Here is a 19,971-nt window from a genome sequence, read left to right on the forward strand (position 1 = left end):
GAATGAAAAAAAAAGAAAAACTTCATTCACATTTTGGTTTGACATCAGAAGGTACTCACGGATCGGGTGCGAGCGAGTTATCGGATGATCCGTGCCTGACACCAGTCGGCGCTTGTTTCTCGCTAGACACCGACTTCTCTCTCGGATTCAGAAGGCGGGCGAGTTTTGCCAGCCCTGCAGCTCTCGTGTGGTGGCCTTGTTGCTGATCGTTCCTGCGAGTAGAAATACACGAACATATTAAGTAGAGACACTCAGTTGACAAACATAAGACTTGTAATCTAAGACCGACTGGTACTTACTTGCCGCTGCTTCCGCCACTCGCCGAGAGTTGCGAGAGACCAGATCCAGTTGAGCTGCAGCTGTTTCGTGGCGAGTTTCCCGACGACATACAGCAGTTCGACGATGGATCATCATCTACCAGCAACTGCCACTCTGAAATGGCAAAAACGGTATAACGTTACTCCCGCTAAAAAAAAAAGCCCAACCACACTCGTTCGATTAAAACTAACTTGAATAATATCAATCTCAACTGAATACAATACAATACGATTAAGTTTAAAATGCAGCACCGCAATTTGACGGATTATCGAAGAAACTTTTTCAGGAATTGCACGAGGACCCCGCACATCCTTGGGCAAGAAGTTTTACTTGTGCAGACCTGTTGTTTTGCTCTCAGACTTCTGACATCAACACAGGATAAGTTTTTATGGCTGGTGTCGAGGTTGGTAGATTCCGGGCGAAAGGAAAGAGCCCCACGCTCAGCTAAATTATATCCATACGTTTTAGTGGAGTCGATGGTATCTTATAGGTTGTTCAAAGATGAATGAGAAATTTTGACTCTCGCTCATCTTTGGACAGTCGGGGAAATCCTATACACTCCACTAGGGTTCCATGAGGAGTTTTCCACCATCTTTGTGCGAAGTGTGATGTCAGTATTGGGGCCTTCTCACACGGGGAATACAAAAGTATGGCGACTTATAGGAGACGTATCCTGAGGATCGAACACATATTTCAATGGAGCTCCTCACACGGAGATATTGACGTATCGGCGGCGATATATCCGACGCGACGGAGTCACTGGTGACTTGGCGTGCTAGACGAAAACAACATTCGACTCCATAGTATTTCTTTATATTTTCGTCGGTGTAGGTTGTACGATAGGGTGACCACGAGTTGGATTTAACTTGTATTTCTAAAAGAAATGCTCCCTGATGCAGCCCTTCATTTGCCTCGACTGGAATGCGTGTAATATACATATAGATCACGCATTCATGTGCGTGTGGGAGGATATAGCGAAAACTCCATACCCTCTCCAAGATAAACACACAGTTTTTCTCTCGCTACGGTAACAAAGTGGTCTGCTCTTATTGAAACATAGCTTATGCATCTTGTATGCACCTACCCCCCCCCCCCCCACTCGCTCAAAATAACAGATATTTACTACGTGAATTTGACTTGCATTTAAGTAATCACTAGCTCATCAGGGCTCATACATTTCTTAAAGTGTGATGTCTGTCTGATGTAGGAGTTAATTCCAGGTAAGTGTTTATTTCCTCATTCCATAGAAAGCAATGGATTTGGAAAACGGTTCCCGTAATTCTAATGCCGTCTTAACGCGCCCACCTAGGTACGACCCGGGGCATCATAAAAATTATATTTGGATCAAATTTTCGAGAGCGAGCATGTGAATAGGTTGCTAGCTAAGTGGGGGAGGGGACGCTCTTAAGACGCCCCTCCGCTGAAACGGGTAGTTTACAATGAATAATCTTCTCAATGTATGGATATACCTATAATTTCCTTCTCATTCGATTTTTACAGTGTAGGATAACTATTTATAATATACTACAATAATAATATCTTCATCGCTGCTCGTTTCGCAAGAAATTTGATTTTTTCCCTACCCCTGTTCATAATGTGCAGGGAGATAAGGTGGTGAACGAACGAACACTGCTGCGTCGTTCTTGCTCATTTTCCCGGACTTTGAGATTTGTTTTCAGTAGTTCAGTGTGAGCGACAACGGGCAACTCATCTCGTTCAACTCTCAAGTTCGATTTGAGTATCCCTTTGAGGAGGCCTTTATCGATATAGAAACCTGCGGTTCCCCATCACAATTTTTTTCAACGATTAGACATCACTTTAGACAAAAAACACTGGTTATATCACTTCAAGACACAACCAGACCAAATAAGATACGAATCCCAGACAAATATCTCACGCCCACGCGACCTGAAACATAATTTTGTAAAAATTGACTGAATAATTATTCATGTAAATATCGTTTGGTTAAACGGTGGTAAACTCTTTCATCGTAGATGCTAAACGGCCCTGTTGTTAAGAAACTGTATTAAACTTCAATTTTCATAGCCCCCATGTAAAAAGATAATGGGGTTTTCGTTTTAAAATGTTTCATATTGCTATATAAAAATCTATAAGAAAGTGAAAATCGTGAAACATTTCACAAACCATTCAAGTGACCCACAAAAGATAAAGTCACTTTAAGTGGCCCATGGTGCATTTCCAGATCATTTAAGCGACCCAAAGCACATTTGCGGATCAGTTAAGCTACCTGCGGCACATTTCCGGATCACTCAAGTGGCTCGCGACAATGAAATGGCCCGCACTCTTCAAAAGGTTGAGCACCCTTGGTGTAGACCAGTGGTGCGCAAACGTTTTGTAGCGTGACCCTCACCCCACCTTTTTTGACAAAAGTTTTATCAGTGACCCCTACATAGGCTGACTATATTTCCGGAACATTTCGATTTTTTGCCAGTTAATGTGCTGTCCCGAAAGCACTTTTCGGAACGCTTGTTTCAATTTTTTTTTAATATCATAAATATTTACTTTGTTTTTTGATGTACTTATTGTGCCTTATGCAAGATGGAAGTGTAGCGAGGTGTATTGTCCTCGAATTTCGTATACAGGTTGATTAAGAAAGAATCGTCCGATTCGAAAATGATTCTACACTTGAAATCGATCATTAACAAAAATTGTTTGTAAAACGTAGACACATTTTCTCCCGTATATTCGCGTATTACTTATCATTCTATTCTGTGCTTTTAATTTTTGAAGTATACAATTTTGAAATCGGGTGATTCTCTCCAAGTCAGGCTGTAAAAGTACTAATTCGATATCGTCCGCCGCATACATAAGCACGAATGTACAAATTTTCATTTCTTTATCAGCTGTTTGGATACCTTTTTTTGCTATCTAAAGTTGTGCCTGAACCACAGATGTGTATCCCTATTGAAACACGTTACAAAACATTTTCGGAAAATAACTTCCATAGAGTAACATTCAAACGTCCTTTCCCCTGATCTTTTTTTGCAAGGATATTGAACACAATTCAACCAATAACGTTACCGGTTACATTCGAGCAAATGCAGTCGATGCCCTTATTGGTTGCATTTTTCGTTTTATAAATGACCTTTTATGAAACTTTTATAGTGTAATCCCGGCCTTTTACATATTTCTAAATAAAAATGAATTTCTTATTTGGAAGTTTTTATTTTGGAGAATCTCTCACTGTTTCCCCGGAGGGTCGCGACCCACAGTTTGCGTGTAGACCACACATTGGTGTAGACCAGCGGTTCTCAACCGGTGCTCTGTGGAGGCCCAAGGGCTCCGTGTGCACCTCTTAGGGGTTCCGCGGCGACTCGAGGAAAATAAAATTAATCAGTAAATTTGATATATAAGTAAATAAGAGAGGCTTACAAGATTCTGCCATAAAAATTATGTACAAAAAATGGCTCCTCGAGTCAAACAGGGCTCTGCCATAGAAATTGTATACTGAAAAGGGCTCCCGAGTCAAAAAAAGTTGAGAAACGCTGGTGTAGACCAACCATCTCGTTGATCTCTGTTCTGTTCTTTTAAGATAAGACGTCAATTGGAGCGGAAAAACAGTTTCTATTCAATGATGGACGAGCGATGAGGTCTCTTTTTTTATAGGCACTTTATAGCTTATATTTACTTTATAGTCTCTACCGAAGATACCATTGCAGATGTAGACAAAATATATTGTAATTATAATTCCCCACGAATTAATTAATAGCCAACAGCAGCTTTTTCACGGCTTAACTAAGTGTCAGGGTCATTTCTGTCACGTTGGGGGTGTAATTTTGACCCCCATCCACTGTACAAGTCAATTTTATAACGATTTTTTTTGTGTTTCTCTAATTATTTTCCGTTTGTTCAAGATTGCCGCCCGGACAACTGCCCTCTATCGTCCCCTTCCCCTACTTCCAGCCCCAGGCTCTTCAGCTTTAGCCCTAAATCTTCCAGTACCAAGGATTGGACGACGGGAAATATCTAAAGTAAAAAGTAAAGATTTGCAAGTTTGACATTTTCATTTGAATGCTCTGTTTAATCGCATCTTAAGATGAATCTTTTCGACAGAGTTGGACATCCGTTTTTCCTTCGCCTCTCGAGCATTTCATTCCTCTTTCTAAGCGATTGAAAGATAATGATGAGTCAAGATTTCTCTTCCTCGTCGCCATTTTCTCTTTTAAATGTCATCCTTGTAAGAGATTTCCGACGCGTAAAAAGTGAATCCACCTCAAGAAGCTTTTCGAGCAGAGAGGAAAAACTTCGTTAGCACCTTTCCATTAGGTAGAAGTTTCTAGAAAGACATTCGATGGCTCTCTCTTTCTATCACGATGTCGCTGTCACTTACTCATACCTTATTAGTTTTTTCTTTTCAGTATTTTGGCGACTGAGAATGGACAAAACGATGAGAGTCTGAGCACGCGTGTGTGCGTACGAGCGAGCGTCTGTCCGCCCCCCTTTCCTATTCGCTTTCCGGAATTTTATTGAAAGGAGACGAAAAGTGAGAGATGATTTCTCATTTGTCTGTCATCGCCACGTGGGCAAAAGTGTTTCTGATGAATTCGACAGTTCGCATGCGTATTACAAAAGCCTTTTTCTGTCCAAGAATGAATGAATAGTCCGTAATGATGCATTATTTGTTTACAGGCACTCTCATAAACTTCATCTAACAAACAGGACGAGATCACTAACAATAAAAGCCAAGTCTGCATATTATAAGCTCTATCTGAAGATACGGTCACGAAGTTATGTTCATATGGAGGTTTTGACAGCTGGCTGATGCAAAGATGAATTCAGGAAAGAAAATCCAACCGCCTCTACGGGAAATCGTACCCATCCACGTACTCTCACATGCCAGGAGAGTGACATCTTCAGATATATCACCATCTGTTGGAAAATATGTAAGTGCATTTGTGCTATTAGCTGAGTTAGGTCCAACTATCCGTGTATGGTCCCGCTCAACGCATATATGCTCTAAGGAAAGAAGTTCGTTGTTTCTGTTGCGTAATCCGCTAGAGGAGGGTGTGCTCACCCGGCATGCGAGAAGACGTGGGCTCGATTCCTCGTAGAGGCAGTTGAATTTTTTTCCTGAATTCACCTTCGAATGAAAGCACTATTCCCGAAAAGAGGGGAAGTTTCATTTCAGGTGATCAAAGCTCGTTTTCACATTCTTCAAATGAAAAGTTTTTCCGCAGAGAGCATGAAGACCTTCAATCCGGTACTTACGTGACATGAAAATTCAGGAATTTGTTATGTTCACTCCAAATATGAAAGTAGGATGACATCACCAACGTAAACATGAAACAATCATGACTAACATAAATACGTTTGGGATACGCTTGCATACACACAAACGTTCCTACATGCACCGATTCGTTAGAAATTGCACGGAGGAATGCAATTGCAATTACGAGATACATGTACGGTTAAGTAGAAGTGGCTAATCTCCAGCTATACGAGATCTCTTTTGATATGTATAAACTGGCATCTGACTGTCCATGATTTTTCGGTTATCAATCCAAGATGGCGAAGAAACCTGTCTGCAACTTCACAAGACTTTCTTTTCTCAGTACATAAACCAAATATCCTAATCAATTTATTCCACGTTTCTTTCGATATGTATTCAAGATAGCCGAGAAACTGGTCTCTATGTATCCAAAACTTTAAAAAGATTTGAAGATGGCCCACAAATTAGCCAAGATTTATTTAGACATGCGTTGAAGATGGCCGTCTGATCTGACATCCGACTGGTAAAGCATTTCTTTAGATATGCAGAATTCTGCAGAAAGTTATCTATACAAATTTGGTATCGGGCCAGTTAAGATTCATTTTATGCCTTGTAGATAGTTAATAGGACACCAAGTCAGTTAGTTAAGATTTGAAGACCGATTAATTTGGAATCTGGCTATCAAAGATTTGTTTGGATATGAACCCAAGATGGACAGGCAAACAGATGAGCGTTCATAATAAAATAATGAATGTTAGTGTAAATTTCGTTTTAGATTCAAGGTGACAATACAGTCGCGTTCCAGTTTACGGACTTTTCGAGTTATGAACCGAAAGATTTGGTGCTTTTGTAATAGATTGACTTGGTAATATTTGTCAAGAATTTTTTCCAAAACCTCTGCCTCTCATGATCACAAATTAGAAAACTGGCAACACATCGAGATGACTTCGACTTACGAACAACATTCGAAACTGATTCTGTTCAGGAATTGGTTGCGTATTCAAGGTACCCCATTCATTAAATTTATTTGAAAAATTTAAAACAGGAAATATATTCGATTAATTTATGATGTATCATTTATTTCGATTCCAAGTAAGGTGCCTATAAAAGAAAGCGGACTCGCTGTCCATCTTTGGATGAAGAACAGGTTTGCCGCTTCAACTGTTGTCTCGACAATCGTTGGAAAAAAAAGCCGAATAGCAAACTGTTTCAGTGATACTGAAAACTGACGTCACATTTTTACTCAAAGACGGTGGGTGAGTTAGGCGCCTATAAAACGGACGCATCATCCTCCATCTTTGAACAAGGAAAAAAAACTGGTTTTCCACTCCAAGTGACGTATAATCGTCGATGGAGTTGGGGGGGGGGGGAGAAGGCACCGTCTATCGGTGGCTGCTTCAGGCTCGGTAGGTAATAATGATGATACTGTCATCACAACTTTGATCAAATTTGGCAGATGAGTTAACCTGGGATGAAGCTGTTTGAAATCACAGGCTGACTCATCCGCCATCTTTGAAAGCAAGTTTTACGCCAATATTATCGCTATAGTCAATCGCTGTTCCCTATCCCGTTTATTTTTCAACGATTAGACGCTTGAAACGGTGAATCAGTTGTTCAAAAAATGCAGACTCATCGCAGTAGGACGATGTGTGCTCCCATTTCTCTAGATGCTTTATCCTGGGGGTTTCTACGATTGGCTGTAACGATAACACTTACATCTTAGCTCAAAGATGGCAGACCAGTCGGTCTGATATTTCAAGCAGCTTTAGATCAAAAATAAATCAATCAGAAATGCAGGAACTCACTGGATTTATAATCGGAATTTCTCTCGAAGAGGATCAAATTAAGTTTTTAATTCCATGTTTCTCTCACTAGTAGCCATTCTTCATGTAATAATCACTATACGCACACACACCACTACCATAAGAAGGAAACAAAAACTAGTGACGGTGTTTGTTTCTTTTGTATCTCGGCAACCGAAATTTCTTGTCGTCCATCGTTACTTCTCGACAGGCTTTAATTGCATCCTCCTCCTCGAAAACTATGATCAAAATGAGAAGCTGAAGAAAAAAAAAGAACGGCAACTTTTTTTAAAGGTCTTTTAGTCAAGGACAAAAATGGCTTCCTACGCACGTGCCTCCATCATGGTATCGAGTATATGTAAGAAAAATTAATTTCGCTCCATGTACATGTTGTAGCATAATTATAAACAAGCGGAACTCAAATAAAAAAAGAACTTTTCTTAACGGAGATTGTTGTCGTTCAAAATCTCAATTAAAGGAGAAGGACATTGTGCGTGTTACATACCGTATACACTATGCGGTCGTGATGACTTCTTATCGTGATATACGTACTGGTTTCGATTCCCATATGATCGTACAGTGGTGGTCGATTGAAGTTGAATTTCTTTCTCTTCAAGCCCTATCTAATTCCCCAGCTAAGTTTGACTCCAAACCGAAAAATATTTTTTTCACACATTCGTCGATTCCTCACTTTCGAATTATGTATATATAGCCTGTTGTACTTTTCTTCTTTCGAAAGAAAGAGTCCACGATCCCGGACTATGATCATTTACCAGATATCTCGTCCTAATGCGAATGGAAGAAATTAAATCCAGCTCCCACTGCTTTCTTTGCCTCTTATTACGAAGCTTCGTTGTATTACTCTATGACAGGAAGTTTTTTTACCTCCCCGTTATTTCTACACTTCTGTTGAGTGATCCTTCCCACAGAGAGGAAAAACATAGGAAAGGGTGAGGGCGAAAGAAATTTTTAAAAAAAAAATTATTATTTTTTTGTAGAATTTTCCCCTTCTATTTCTAACATGCGAACAAGGAAACCATTTTTTATACCGCCAACACTTCAAATACAGATCATCTGAATTTGTTGGCAAAAGCCTGTTCGGGAAGAAGGTTAAGGCAATTTTCAAAGCCAGTACGGCATGCGAAGGTGTGCGTGTGTGAGCGTCGCGCATTCTGTTGTCTACTATCATGAACGCTACGTCAGGTTCGATACCAAGGATTGGCGAATGAAAAGTTCTTTTTCTCATCGAATCTGAGTCGACTACTGATATAAATGGGGCTTTCTAAATATGCCCGAAAATCCTCTCCGTGCTCACGACGAGGACGGAAGTACAGCACGACTTTATCTAGAGAATGATTTCCGACTCAAATCGATCGGTAGTAAATTACTGTATAGCAGTAAGACCGGAGTTGGTGTGCGGTGAAAAGGAAAGAAAGAAAAATGATGTATCTGAATGTATGTGTTGTGGGTCTGCTGCTCGCTGTGGTAAGAAAGTTGAGCGTCAGGATACCACCTTCAGCACACCGGATGGGCTGACGTGTACACATGTCGTTTCACTTCTATCCACGTGACCAACTTCTCAATCCCATTTTTTGTGGAATGTTTGATGGCAACTGTCCTTAGGTGCAAGAGAGAAGGGAAAAGATTTTTTTGGTCTCTGAGAACCTGCGAACTTTGACGTTTTCACAATGTAGTAGCCGAGAGTGCTACCACTGCACTACATGCTCCCAAAGTGGCAAAATTGACACCGTACACATTCATGCCCCGAACCTGGATTCTATTCCAGACCTGCACAGTTCCAAAACGTGCAATCTAACTATTCGAATACTACTCCTTAACCGAACATGCACCTCGTAAGCATTCCTCCGAGGAATTTTTAACGAATTCGTACATGTAGGAACGTGTGTGTGGGTATACGTGATCCTATCATATCTATGCTGACGGAATTATGTTTGCTTCTTGTTATGCTGGTGCTGTCATCCTATGTTCATATTTGGAGTGAAAATAACAAATCCACGAATTTTCATATCACGTAAGTATCGGATTGAAAGCTTGCCTGCTTTCTGAGGCGAGACTTTTTCTAATGGAAGACCGACTTGCATTCACGCCTTGAAGTTGGAAACCCACAAAAAACCAGCCGACCACTACGCCGCCAACTGGGTTCACGATGAGAGTCTAGTACTGTGTCCACACGACTACACAGCCGAAAACTGGCACGGTACCTATTCGATTGCCAAGTGACAAAGCGCTGATACGACGAGGAGAAATTTTGATGAGGGCTGGACAGTCCCACTCATATATTACGATTCAAAATTACAAGTGACAGTGGAAGGCATATTTTGGATTGCAAATTCACGAAATATTGGAGGAAGGGGTATTCTCACCCCATTCAAAGTTCATTGGGAGCCCCTAGGTACTTCCAGGTACTACTACTACTAAACCAGACATGCTCCTCGTCCATATTTCTCTGCGGAACCTCTAACGAATTGGTACATGTTGGAATGTGTGTGTGTGTACGTATAGTGAACCTACTGTGAAGTTTGTTTCCGTGTAATGCTTGTTATGTGTAGTGCTGCCATCTGCAACCAGTTTTTTAAACTATGCGGTTTTTTTTCTTCCTCAACTCAGAGCGTGAAGTGTAATGAATGAATAATTATAGCGTCGTAAGCCTGTTGCTCTCTGCGGCGAGACTTTTTAACGGGGAGATCGGCTCGCATTTGCGCCTTGAAGTTGGGAACCGCAGAAAACCAACTTCAGCCGATCACCACGGCGGCGACGGTGGGGTTTGAACCCGGATCCTCGCGATGCGAGTCCGTCATTATGACCACTCGACCACCAGCGGCTACTTCCAGGTGCTGGCACGCATGTCCAAGATTTATTTGTTTATGAATCAGAGATGAATCCATGATTTAATGTGTGCATGAGGTGAAAATATCGTGCAGCATCCCACACAAAACGAATCTTAAAAATAGTTTCCCCCGTACCAGTACGATTTTTGGTGGCAACACATTACATATCGATTGGTTTTGGTTCTAATTTAGAAAATGAGAAATACTTAAAACAATCACTAAAAGTCAATTAACCTCGATCTAATTTCTGGTATTTGCTCCAGCTGCGCTAATGAATTAGTACAGAGTGTTAGAAAATTAGTTATTCGTGTAAGAAATTATAAACCCGGCTTTTTATACATAAAGATAAGAGCATTTTAATCATTAAATGTGTCGTCGAGAGAGAAAAGAAATTTCGCAATCAGACAGATTCCAATTTCTAACCGTGAGAGGAAAAATCTTCGGCTCGACAACCGAAAATACGTGAACTTTGAGATTTTCCAACGAAAACTTAATTATCGCAACAAGCCCGTAAATGAGATTAACGTCCCTTTAACCCGATGAATCATTGGTGATGTTGGAAGATGTGCAGCGACGATGGTGTGTACATACGAAGAAGCCTTCAAATCGATTTTTCTTGCTTTCGATTCGAATACCGGGGCTGGGGAATGAGAGCTTTTCAAAATTGTGGATTCGCATAAAACACCGGGGAAAAACTATCACGGTCTAGTCAGAGGAATCCATTAGAAGAATCGGAGTAGAGTCTCTAAGGCTGATTGATATAATAGTTTGGGGAAAAGAATTTGCGGCGGTAAGGCAAAAACTGAGCAAAAATCACATATCACTTGATTTCTTATCAAAAATAATCCCTTAAGTCATTGTCTTTTGTTCGAAGGCGTACGGTATTCATTTTTTTAGCTCTTCCCGTACAAGGGCGAGATATCTTGGACTTGGAGCGATAAGAAATTTTAACGAGCTCTCTGCCCCCCTCTTTTTTTGAGACGCTTCATCGGTTATCCTATAAGTTGGACCCATCTTATTTTTTCCCTTTTTACTTCAGCCCTTTGCTCCCTCGCTGCGGTTTGACGAATGAAACAAATATAGATGATAATTTTGTGGAAAGATGAAGAAAATAAAAAATATCACACACATCAATAAAGAAAGAGTGGGTAGGAGTTGGGAAAAGGGGGAACCTGCTCCAATCGTCCCATTTCCCTATATTTTCCCACGTTAACAAAGACATCCATTTGCGAGATATAATGCTGATACTCAAACTGTGAATCGCTCAAATTAGGTGCCAAAATCCTGTATGTGCGTAATACTAGCACTACGATGCCGAACGACGTGAAGCGAGATATTATACAAGACTATAGCGGAGAAAGGAAGCGCCGAAAATATGGGAGACGCCCGTGGGGGACAGTGATCTGTGCTGTGACTTTTCGCGCACGCGCGTGTTGTTGAGGTGTGTTATAATGCGATACGAATGGTTAGTTCTGGTGAATGATAGCGGGGTTCTGGTTCAAATAATCGAGTCTGACATCGCACTCCGCACCGTCTCCGACTAAACTCTCCGACACCGTCCCATCTTTTGGGGAAAGCGCAAACCATCCCAAGATGGTCTCTCTGGGAGGGTCAGCGGTCATATTTGTCTGTACGTACGTAATTGGGGTTAATGTTGTTGTAATGTAATGGTCGTAGACTTTGGTGAAACTTTCCTAAATGGGATAGCAGGCCAGCATTCCTTCCTCGACGTTTGACAAGAAAACTAGATCCAATACCGTAACTATACGATGGGGAGGGGGGGGGGGGGGAGGGTGTTCGAATTCAATCTTCATGGTGCGAAGTCTTCGCGATACTTTCATTACAGTACCAACGAGAGTTCTAACCATGCAATGAAACCTGATCCAGTAAACCAAAAGTAGAATCTTTATTTGAAGTAAGAACAGAGAGAGAAAAAGGGAGGTACGAGTAAACTTGAGTTTCTTTCCACGCCAACCACAACAATCCTTGAGAATCCATTACCACCAAGCTGACCTATACACCATCTTTGAACAAAAGTGTGAGGTCAGTATTATTGCCTAACAGTATTATAACGTAGAAAAGAAGGCGGACTCGTCGTCCTCCATCTTGGAACAAAAAAACTGGTTTTACAGCTCCCAGTGACGCCTAATAGTTAAAAAAAGCAGGATAGGGAACAGTTAACGGCTACATCGGCTGACGTCATACTTATGCTCAAAAATTCCAGATGAGTCAGCCTGTGGTTTCAAAAAGCCATATCGATTGCTGTTTTTCTGCTTTGCTTAAAGATTTCTGAGACGTCACTTGGAGCGGTAAAACTGTTTAACTCAAAAATGGATGATGAGCTCGCTCACAGGAACGTTAAATTACCCTACCATTGTCTTACCGTTTTTTACTTATCAGACCATTCCTTTGTACTCTACTTGCAAAAAAAAGGAGCTACATCAAGAAACCCACACGTATGTCTTCCAACAAATACAAGAAAGACGATGTATATCCAGCATAAGAAAAATAGTTTCATACAGAGTCGTCATCTTGACGGAGGCCTGGTTTCAGAATATTTTTCGAGCCTCCCCCCCTGCTTCGAATCCTAATTAAAAGAAAATAGGAGATGGAAGTTAACTTTCAAGACGACACAGGTCTACACACAGTGTAAAAAAGTGCTGAAAAAACTGAAACAAAAATTGACGAAATTTACAAATACATAAAGAGAATTCAGTAATAACGGAAGAAACAGTCCCAGAATCAATGGAAATTCAGATTTGATGAAAAAAAATAAAAACTACTGAATCGATGAAAATTGAGACTTTAATAAAAGAAACAATTCCGAAATCAATGGAAAATCGAAATTAATGCGAAAAATTAATCACGGAAACTCAGATTTTATAAAACGAAATAATCCCTGAATCAGCGAAAATGTTATGAAAAGGTTCCCCAATCAGCGAAAATTTCATGAATTAATTCCCAAATCGAAGAAAATCCAGTTTCAATGAAAAAAATAATTTCGGAATCAGTAAGAAATCGTATGTTATTAAAGTCTTAAATAATTAGGGCGTCTCGAGAAAAATATCTCTAGCCGCGTGGGACCCTACTTATGCAGCCCCACGAGAAAAAAAAAAATTTACCCGTGCTGGACCTATTTCTTTCGTCACCGACCACGTTTTTGGTCGACAACGCTTTTTTGCTCTTTCAATTCGGATTTGCAGCCTCTCTTAGAGAGCGGCGTCCCGTGTGTCCGCATGAGTCGCATGGCACAAGAGCCACCCGGTCCTTGTTTGTCTGAGAGCCGCTAGCGTACACGTTTAAGACTCCATTATTGATGTCTAATGCTGCGCAAGTTCATCAGGAGTCCCTCATGTACAGAGAGATCCTCCCCGGGGCATACCTAGTTGGACCCCACGCTTTAAGCCGGCCCTGTATTATACACCTTCGGAAATAAACACACACACATCCAATCGAAAGATAAATAGACCCACACACTTCCAGTTGATACATTTAATAGTCGTAGAAGATTTCTGGATTAATGGATCCAGAAATTTGTTTCTTCGATCCCACCAATACATCTTCTCGAGGAAATAATTCTATGGCTTAAACGAAACAAATATTAACGGGAGGAAAAAAAATGTTTCGCTATTTTAATTTCGTCCTGGATTAAAACGAGAAGGAAAAAAAATGTCAGACTTGCGACAGCAAACAAAACGTAGCAACTGTAAAACGTCCTTACGAATATTTTCTTATTCCCAAGACAATCATTTCGAGAATTTTCTGAAGAAATCCTTGTTTTTTTACTCTTTCCTCCAAATTAAGAAACACGAGAAGATAAATAATAACAATAAAAAAACACCCACCTTCAAATTAATACTTCAGTTTTTGTTTCGAAAAAACAAAGTATTTCCTAATCACGAAAATAAAACTATTTTTCTTTCAAAAACTGACGAAGCTTCGTTATTTTTTTTTTATACCGTTTCCTTATATTTAATTATTATAAAGAGCTTCGTTTCTCTCTTTCTCAATTGATCTTTTAAGAAATCTAGAGAGGTGTCAAAATTCGAAACCTTCCCTAGTTTGACAGTTCACAACAGTGGTTCTCAACCTGGGGGGGGGGGGGGCACATATGTCCCCTTTGTGGTCTTAGAATACTTTAAGGGGCCACGAGTGAAAATAACAGATGAAAGGGGATCCACGACAGCTAGCGAAGGCAGGGCCGGATCAACCCATATGAAGGCCCCCCCACACACTCGAGTAATTTTGGTGGCCCCCCCCCCATCCCCTTCACTTTTTGACCATAAAGAATGGCTCGGGCCTTATGACAATTAGATGTGTTTACAATTTTCGAAAGAAAGTGAGCAAATTGGTGAGCGGGTATTTTTTAGATAGGGGAGAGAGGAGGGGAATTTAGAATAATAATTTTGCTCGAGTCCTATGATGCCACGGCTCGTTAGTCTCAAATGCTGGGGAGGCCTCGTGACAATTTCATCTGGTTGAAATTTTGTAACTAAGTAAAAAAATTTTAGGCAGGTATTTACAGCTAGGTATTCGAGGGGGGGGGGGGGGAAGCTTAAAAAAATTTGTTTTGCCGGGGGACCATGAGGCTTTTCAGACGGCTCGGGAATTTACTCAGTCGCTTGAGGATCTGTATCCATTTTGATGTCCCCCTCCCCCTGTAATTTTTAACGAAAAAGGGTGAACTCGGCGTTCCTTCAGGTCCAGCGTCAAGGCTACCTGACCCTTCCCCCTCACGCTCTCCTTCAGTTGCGGTCCTCTGGTCAACCTTTAGATAAAAATCCTCAATTGTACCATCAAGTGCTCTTAAAAGTTTAGGATTTTCCACCGGATGGTTGATGATGGAGGATAAAAGTTACATTTAAAAGAAAATGCACTCTGTTTAATAATTTTTCATGGCGCTCCCCCTTTTCTCCCGATGTCCCAAGCACGTGCTTATTTTGCTTAAAGGTTAATCCAGCAAAGAACTATCCACAAAGAACTATGAAGTCTGCACTGCAAGGGCAGACATGGGGGGGGGGGGGATGGTCCATAGGGGGCATATATAATGAGACCTGATACTATGGTTTTCAGGTGTAAGTAAGTAAATATGTATGCTGAGTGTTTTAGATAGTTAAGAGCGAATGAGCATATGACCTAATGAGTGAGCTGGTGAGCAAATGAGCGTGCAAGTAAGCAACTCGTTCAATCACTCACTCACCCATTCACCGGTCCACTTAGATGGTCCCTCAATCGTTCTCTCATACGTTTATTCACTGACTCGGTTGCTCACCTGATCATTCATATGGCCACTCCCTCCATCGGTCGAACCTATCGGTGAATTTTCCGTAAATTCGAAAAAAAGAGCAACCAATCATATTCTAACAGTTGTTTCAATTCAGACTGGTATGATTTGAAGTTTTGAATGGGCTTCCAGTTTGATTCTCGAAACCTCTGTAGTATAATCAACAACAAGCATTATTAGGCGTTTCGTTTGGGTGAGCACCACAGTACCCACCCGCGTTTCACCAGGTCTAGAACATTCGACATCGACTGAGTCGATTTCTCATCGTCTTTCTGGAGAGCGAATTCAAATGAATCGTGATTGAGATCGGATTTCAAAATGAAAAAAAGCAAAAAGCTGATTATTTTTCAATGATTATTTAATACGAAATAACGTCACTTGAAGAGTCGATTTTTTTTTATCGAATAGTTTCGTGAACCTGGAGCATGTAGTTATGTACATTAGATTGTTCATAAACGGTTAACTCATCGTGTCGCGTATGTACAGGGTGGGCGAAAAATCAATGACACATTTTGGAAATTAATTTTAAAAAAATATCACTCCATTGACATAAAACAGAGGTATGGACTGAAAAACTTGTCAGAGTAGTTTCCCCCTTGATAAATCAGAAAATTTAAAATTTCACCCACAGATAGCGCTACATCACGAAAAACTCGACATAACACAAAATACGACACAAACAGCGCATAATTAATATTACACAAAATTACCATATTTCAATTGTAGCTTAGGGATCTATCTGAACCACAATTTTCTAAATTTTCTGGTCTACCGCCCATGGTCTTCACATCCTCAAACAGGGTCCCTAGACTGAGATTTTCAATGGGCGCACCTCCAGTGAATTTATTTCGTGAAAAAAGAAAAAAAATGATGAAAATCGACTCTGGTCCCATTGCTGTAGACCTATCAGCCCCTCCCTTGCAGGGACAATGCTACAAACCCCGCCCCCCCCCCACCCTTCATCCAGACAAATTATTTTTTGTCATTTTATTTCAAGTCGACCCATAAGATCCTGTTACTATGTATACCTGTTACTTTTACCGCCTCTGAACCATTCCATCGCATTTCAAGCTATGATATTGTGATTTACGGAAAATTCACCGATAGGAAAAATCATCGGTAGGAAAATTCGTCACCAGTGAGTGACGGAGTGGAACGGTAGGCACGTCTACGTATCTACCGTTCCACTCCGTATGCATTTGCGTACGCAAAGAGGGGTTTTGGGGTTCTAACCCCCACAAGCCAATATTATAGTGTTTAGTTTGCAGGAAAAAACGTACACCCCCCCCCCCCAGAAGGAAAAATATCTGAAAACCCCCGATAAAATTCTGCGTGCGCCTATGGCCGTATGTATATTTTGCGAGCCTATATTTGAGAGCTCAGGAAAGTAGCTACAATAAAAAGTATTGAAGAAAGCCAGAAATTTTCATCAGACTTATCTAGATAGGATTCACTTTTATGGTCATTACTGACTACGCGAGTTAGTGTTTACGGTTCTGCTAAAAGAAGGCTGGGAGTGACCCATATGAGATTCGCCACACCCTCCAACCCCCCCTTCCGAGAATGATTCCTAGAATCGCAGCCACAAAAACATTAGAGTATTTGTTTTTGTTATTAGTGACAAATGGAAGAATCGTGTTTGGCCACGCGCGCCTGCCTTTACAGCTACAACTTGTAAATAAAGCCGACTTCGTGTGAAAAAATTCATCGACAAAGTGACATGGTGAGTGAGTGGATGAGCAGGTAATTGAATCCCCAAGTGAGTCAGGGAGTTAGAGAGGGAACAGGTAAGCAAATGAGATCGAGTGAGTCACAATCATACGGTCACTCATTCAGTCGCTCACTCACTCTGTCATTCATACTGCCCACTCGCTTGATTAATCATATGGTCACTCTGGTTCGTTAAATCACTCATTCACTTGGTCACTCACTCATCGGGTCATTCAATCACTCACTACCAACTCGATCACTCACTTACTCGGTGAATAAAATGGTCACTCATGTGGTTACGAACTTACCCGTCTCACTCATATAGTCAGTCATTAGCTTATTTGCCAACTCCTTTGGCGACTCACTCGATCCAAAATTTACTCACTTTATAATTCATTCAGCCACTAACTCACTAGTGATAAGTTGTTACTAAATTTTTTTAACGGTGATTTTTCCTATCGGTGAATTGCGTGGCTGTGAATTTTTTCTAAATCCCTTGCATTTCTTAAAGTGTGCGTCGCGGTTCCTAGAGCAGGGTTGTCGTAGCGAGCTGGAGATATTGATTAAATGCGTCTTTTATGAGAGAAAATGTCTACCAAACGACTTTTGTGGGAGCCGCAAGTGACAAAAATTTGAGAACTACTGCCCTAAACAACGGAAAAAACTGAGGAAGGCATTCGGAAAAAGATTTTCGTAACTGCAGGCAGGGAAACGATTCCTACCGATGGTAATTACCATATTGACGTTCCTTGTATCCTCGAATTAACTCATTGAAAAGCGGCGCCTACGCCATCTTGGCTATCTCGTTGAGAGTACGACGATTCATCTGGAAGGGGGTTGATTCATGCGCGCTGATGTATCTATCACATTCGCTTGGAGGGTCGTTCACTGCGATCCATCATTGTCAGCCGATTCATCACAGAATCGTTGAACTGGGAAAGGTATCGAGAGAGAGAGGTAGTCGAATAAGAGTATTTGCGCGCAACAACAAGCTTCCGTCGGTGCATCTACGCAAGGTTTCTGGAATATATAAGGTTAAGTATTAGCAAGCGCGCGCTTCAGAATGAAACTGGTTTTGACGTCACCCGATTCCTCATATGACCCACTCAAACGGGAGCATAATGTAAAATTGTTGGTTTTTAATGAATTTTTTCGCATAGTCTTTACGCTCAGAACTTCATCATTTTTTTTGAGCGGATGCCAAAAAAACCGTTTATTGTCAAGATATTTTTTTTTTATTTTTAAAAAATTTATTTGATTTTTAATGAATTTTTTTCCCAACTCATGTATGCAATGTTAAGTCAATGGAAGCAGCTTCTCTCTTCCACGAGAGGGAAATTCTAGAAACCATGAGAGGGAAATTATCAGGAACGCGTCTTTACGGAGAAAAAAACATACAGGGAAAGAAAAATATTAGATACATTTGAAAGTGTTTAATAATTTTGGTTAAATTAAAAAAAATTTCTTGGTAATAACAGTTATTATTAATTACTATTAATTATTATTATTTATTACTAGTTATTTATTTATTATTTATTATTATTATTATTATCATCATCGTTATTTTGAACTCGCCCACACCGGAACTTGTTTAAACAGTTATAATGTAGTGAAATTGATTCCCAAACAGGATGCCACGGAACCGTGGGTATGGGGCAATAACAAGAGGAAGGGGTTTTCGTTCGTTTTTTAACTGCATTAAAAAAAGTAATCGCGCTCTTTCCTAGTGTAGACTTAACGCATGGGCCCACCCGGACACGGCCTGGGAGTCTCACGCAGAGGTGGCCCACATGATAATGAGATATCGTTCGAGAATAAGCATGCAAATTGGTAAGCAATCACGGAGCCGCAAGGAGGGGGAAGCAGTCATGTCTGGTGCCCTGGACGCTGAACCAGAAGGGGTGCAAATTTCAACCCTTAACCATAGGGGGAGATTGACTTGGAAGTCTGGGGGGGGGGGGACACGATGATGATGATGCCAATTCATATATACATTAGATCAGTCAACTCCACCTCTGATGCTGGGGGGGGGGGGGTGGGCATTGCCCCCCACGCATCTCCTCCCATGCCTTTAACCTCTACTTCAATATTAAAAGGAGGCACTAAAATGCGTGCTTGTCCCGACTGACCAATCATCTAGTTGCGGCACTGTGTAACCATTTCTAGTTAGGTAGGGAGGTCTTAAAAATTCAATTTTTCCGGGGACCCCAAGATTGCTCTTAGGACGACTCTGCTCTTCTCGCTGAGTACGGCAGTGCCGCGAGATATGTTAGGGATTATATTGAAGACAGTGAGACGGGGGGCTGTGATTCCCGAATGGTGAGCCACATCATCTTGAGATGCCATTGCTATTTGTACCGCAAATATTCTGATATTCTGCTGATACTTTTATTGAAAATTGTCTTATTACTATACATAGGCGTACGCAATATTTTCTCAAGGGCTGGGTTTCATTTTTTTTCTGATAGGGGTGGGAGGCCCGTCATTTCAATATTTTCTGGGGGGGGGGGACAAAGAACTTATACTCAATATATGTATACACATATATCGCTTCTGGTGCATTTTTTGAAGAACCCTGCTTTATAATACGTTTGGTTAAACCTAGCGTGCACAACTTCCGGTCCCCATGGCCGAAATTAGGCCGCTGCAAAACTTGAAATTTTATTGAATCCATTGATGAAAAATACGTCGATTTATTAAAAGACACACACACACATATGGTAGTGAATCTGCAGCACCCCACATCCTTGGATGGGGGCCTTAATTTTTGAAAGGACC

General features: G+C 40.9%; 1 protein-coding gene across 4 annotated transcripts in view; it reads right to left on the reverse strand.

Annotated features, from left to right (window-relative positions):
• Window positions 1–19,971, reverse strand: part of LOC149070966 (ankyrin repeat and fibronectin type-III domain-containing protein 1-like) — a 310,181-nt gene that overhangs the window by 123,507 nt on the left and 166,703 nt on the right. For all 4 annotated transcript variants that reach the window (XM_089248733.1, XM_089248732.1, XM_089248735.1 and 1 more), the window contains 2 exons: window positions 300–432; window positions 60–212 (listed from right to left, as the gene is read on the reverse strand). In XM_089248733.1, coding sequence (XP_089104859.1) covers window positions 60–212; window positions 300–432 — 286 coding nt within the window. The remainder of the gene's footprint in view (window positions 1–59; window positions 213–299; window positions 433–19,971) is intronic.

The sequence above is a fragment of the Pholcus phalangioides genome, unplaced genomic scaffold (assembly GCF_987345545.1).
Source record: "Pholcus phalangioides strain wild (caught in Gottingen) unplaced genomic scaffold, Ppha-v1.0 ptg000020l_1, whole genome shotgun sequence".
Lineage (NCBI taxonomy): Eukaryota > Metazoa > Arthropoda > Arachnida > Araneae > Pholcidae > Pholcus > Pholcus phalangioides.